At 40.9% G+C, this 3,778-nt stretch overlaps 1 protein-coding gene across 1 annotated transcript in view; it reads left to right on the top strand.

Moving 5' to 3' along the window:
- The window catches only part of spg21 (SPG21 abhydrolase domain containing, maspardin), a 15,575-nt gene continuing 11,797 nt past the window's right edge, over positions 1 to 3,778 (top strand). The window contains exons 1-2 of the mRNA XM_037697638.1: positions 1 to 145; positions 269 to 331. Coding sequence (XP_037553566.1) covers positions 269 to 331 — 63 coding nt within the window. The 5' untranslated portion in view covers positions 1 to 145. The remainder of the gene's footprint in view (positions 146 to 268; positions 332 to 3,778) is intronic.

Here is a 3,778-nt window from a genome sequence, read left to right as displayed (position 1 = left end):
TGAAACCGCACGGTAGTCATATGACCAAGCAAGCAGCAGCCGGAGAAAATGCCATCCCGAAATGGATAAACATTATCGCACACGGTGACCAAACCTCCCCCCTCAGCAGCGCGCCGGCAGTGGCCTGAAGTCGTGCTTCGACACGGTGAGTTCATGTCGCTACGGCTACCTGCTCCAAAGTTAGCAGCTCGGCTAACAGCGTAGGGGCTAGCTAACTGCAGCGAGAGGAGGGGTCCCGCTTCAAGTAGTTCTGCTTCTGTGTCCTCAGATGGAAGAGATTAAAGTGTCTCCCGACTATAACTGGTTCAGAAGCACGGTGCCCCTGAAGAGAGTAAGTACCTTATCAGCGTGACAACCACTTTCACTTTGATCAGTTAAAAACATTTGGTTTCACCAAAAGTTACAAGATGGAAACAATAATTGCTTCCTTCACCCCCCTCTCAAACCATCTGAAAATCGGAATTCATCAGAAGGATCTTCAACAAACACAAGATTCCAGTACATTTCAAACCCAGCAGGACTCTCAGACAAGAGGCTGGTCCACCCTAAGGACAAGACACCCATACACAAACAGAGTGGTATAGTGTATGCGGTCCAGTGCAGCGAGGACTGTCCAGACCTCTACATTGGAGAAACTAAACAGCCTCTTCACAGACGCATGACTCAACACAGGAGAGCCAGCTCCTCTGGACAAAATTCCGCAGTTCACCTCCACCTCACAGATAAGGGACACTCTTTTGAGGACCAAAATTTGCACATTTTGGACCGAGAACACAGATGGTTTGAGAGGGGGGTGAAGGAAGCAATTTATGTAAAAAGAGAAAAACCGTCTCTTAACAGAGGAGGAGGCCTCAGATTTCCACTTTCAAAAACATATAATGCAACTTTAAAACAGATCCCCAGCCGGTTTTCACACCTGATGGGAACAGAGGGGGCCTCGTCTGTGAATTAGAGGAACAAAGACCTACTGTTTTAGGTTTTAGGTGTGAACTGCCAATATACATATATGTGTGTGTGTGTGTGGCTTATGTGTGTGTGTGTCTTATCTCACTCAGCCTTATAACCTGAATCTCTCACTCTCTGCTCTTTGAATTGAGAAATCTCCTCGGATGAGGAGCGAAACGTCTTCTGTTACAAATAAAGTCCAGTTGTTTTTGTATTGAACGCTTTTTGAATTAAGCTCTGTGTTGTTTTACACTGTTATCAACCACCTCGTATTTAAATCTAAAGTTTGTTTGCAGCGTTGCTGAGTGAATGTAAATAATTATGGATCCCGCATGTTCTTTGTCGTGGAGTATGATTAGACATAAGCTCGATGATAACATGTTGGACTTGAGGTTTTTATTTGCAGCAGTGCTTCAACACAATTCGTTTACAAAACAGTTCAGTTTGCTTGTTCTTGTTCAGGACTGCAGTCTACTGTCCCTATATGTTGTTTGTCTCCATGAGTTCACACTGGTTTAGTACATTTATAACCTCATCTAGCATCTACAGATTGCAGGGCTTTTATTCTCAATCATGACAACATCCAACATATTGAGGGCTCCAGGGTGCTTCTTCTGGGGATCAAACCTCCAGTAGTTTAATTAGATTCACTTTTTACCACTGATCCACAACCACCTGAAGCATATGGATTCTGAGCAATTTCAGCAAACAATAAAAGTACTATGGCTGTTCGATTTTACCATCTAGCAGCTTTCAGGAGTTCTTCACATCTTTGAATACAGCGTCTCCTAAACGTTTCAGCGTTTAACCCACAAAAATAAGTCACAAACTCATGAGCCAGACGGTCACAGGTTAAAGTACCGGTATACAAAAATTGCTAGTCATTTAACTAGGCGCCTCTTCAATCATTATATTGTTTTATAAATGTACATCATTCGATTAAATGGTCGTCATAACTGCCGTTTTAACCTCTTTGTAATACTTGTGGCTAAATATGCTATTAGAAAACATTTTTTTTAATATTAATTATATTTCAGTAAATCTTCACAAGACCCTTAACTTGGTGTATTATGACGTCAAATGGGGTCCCAACCCTGCAACCCTGACTAGAGGACCTACTGGTCTAAAAAAAGAAAGCTTGCACACGGGCAACAAAGGTTGCAGAAGAAGAAGTAAATTAGGAAGACGTCTTGTTTTCGGTGAATCATATTTTCCTTTTCATCACATGATCTAATCAGATTTGTGTGTAGCATTTTAATACTTGTCCTGTTGAAAATAGATCAGCTGATTCTACATTAGTGAGTGCTGGTTTAGCTTTACATTGGATTTGTGTTTCTGAATCAGTATTTCTAATTGTTCAGCTGTGAGGATTTGTTGCCTTTTTTTGTTATAATTCTTGGTTCTGTCGTTTGGGTGGATGTTAATCAACATCAGAGTCGTTGCTGACCAGCTGCGTTTCACAGTTCAAACATATAATTGAAGGATTAATTGCAAGTGCAAATAGCATCAGTAGCAGAAATAATATCACATTTCTGCCTAAATAAAGGTGTAAATCAAAACTGACATTCACGTAAAGAGATAAATAAGAGTAAGATTTGAGTTGTTTTAAGATACAATCCCTAAATGGTCTTGAATGTGTCCAGACTAGATGTTTGCTCATCAGTCCAATCAGAACTGGTAAATTGTTTCTCCAAACTGAGGCTGTTGAAAAGGTCGTCTTCAACAGGTGGGATCATTCACAGCCTTTCTACAGAACCACACTTCAAAATGTTTGAAATGTCTTTTAAACAAATCTCCAACCACAGTCATGTCAGCTGCACACTCAGGCTGGACCTGAAACAGCTGCAGCAGCGTCACATTGATAAACTCAGCTCTGACCACCTTCCTTCCTTCCTTTATGTTTTTGGCCTCAGTCATGTCTCAAAAGTCACATTTTGTCACTATGAATAGGCAGCTAGCATTCAGAACCAAATCAGAATGGAAATAAATTAAGCGCATGTAATTTCATGTAAATAAAAAAGCGCATGAGGTGTCATTAAGTTTTTAGCTATCTAAGACCATTAAGTATAAAGTGCATTACAGTAGTTGTTGAAGAGGATCCATAAATCCCATCCTGTTCATTCATTCATGACTCACTCGACTCTGAGCGCTGAAGTCTGTTTGAGGATGAGCAGTGCTGCGTTTGTGTCTCTGCTTGTGACACAGGTTTTCCTTTGTAACCAAAAACTCAATATATTTTCAAAACCTATTTGCATTTTTCAATGTTCGGCTCAGCATATGTACACTGTTCTTTTTTTTTTTAGAAAAGCTAATAATTGTGAGAATTCCTCAAACTCCTTATCTCATTAAATGAACCTCGCTGACTTCCTGAATTTAGCGTAATAATGTCCCTCCTGTTCTCTGAGGTCTCCAACAAAAGCTGTCATCCAAATCAAGAGTTGTTGTTTTTTTATAAAGAAGATTTTTCTGTACAATCATGTCATGACAGAAATTCTGCTTCGAGTCCGAGACGAATCCTCCAAACTCGGTCCGATCAGTTCTTGGCTCTCGTGCTCATCCTGCTCCTGCCAGCTCTTACCCTGTGCGCCGACTGTAACACCGCACATGTTGTAAACAGCTCAACTCTCTTCCAGTAAATCTTCAAATGATGGTTCTGACCCTGGCGCTGTGTTTTATCACTCACTCGTCATAGTTTGTAAATGTGTGCGAGGGTTTATAACAGTGTTGTCTGTGGCAGATGTTTAATGGGCTCTGTTGTGTGTCCGCAGCTCATCAGGAATATATCAGTGTGTTTGTGCTCGGAGAATCTCTTGGGTTTTACCTTTAAAACCTG

The sequence above is a fragment of the Nematolebias whitei genome, chromosome 2, assembly GCF_014905685.2.
Source record: "Nematolebias whitei isolate Nwh7 chromosome 2, NemWhi1, whole genome shotgun sequence".
NCBI classification, from domain to species: Eukaryota; Metazoa; Chordata; class Actinopteri; order Cyprinodontiformes; family Rivulidae; genus Nematolebias; species Nematolebias whitei.
This window is presented reverse-complemented; position numbering and strand designations above follow the sequence as displayed.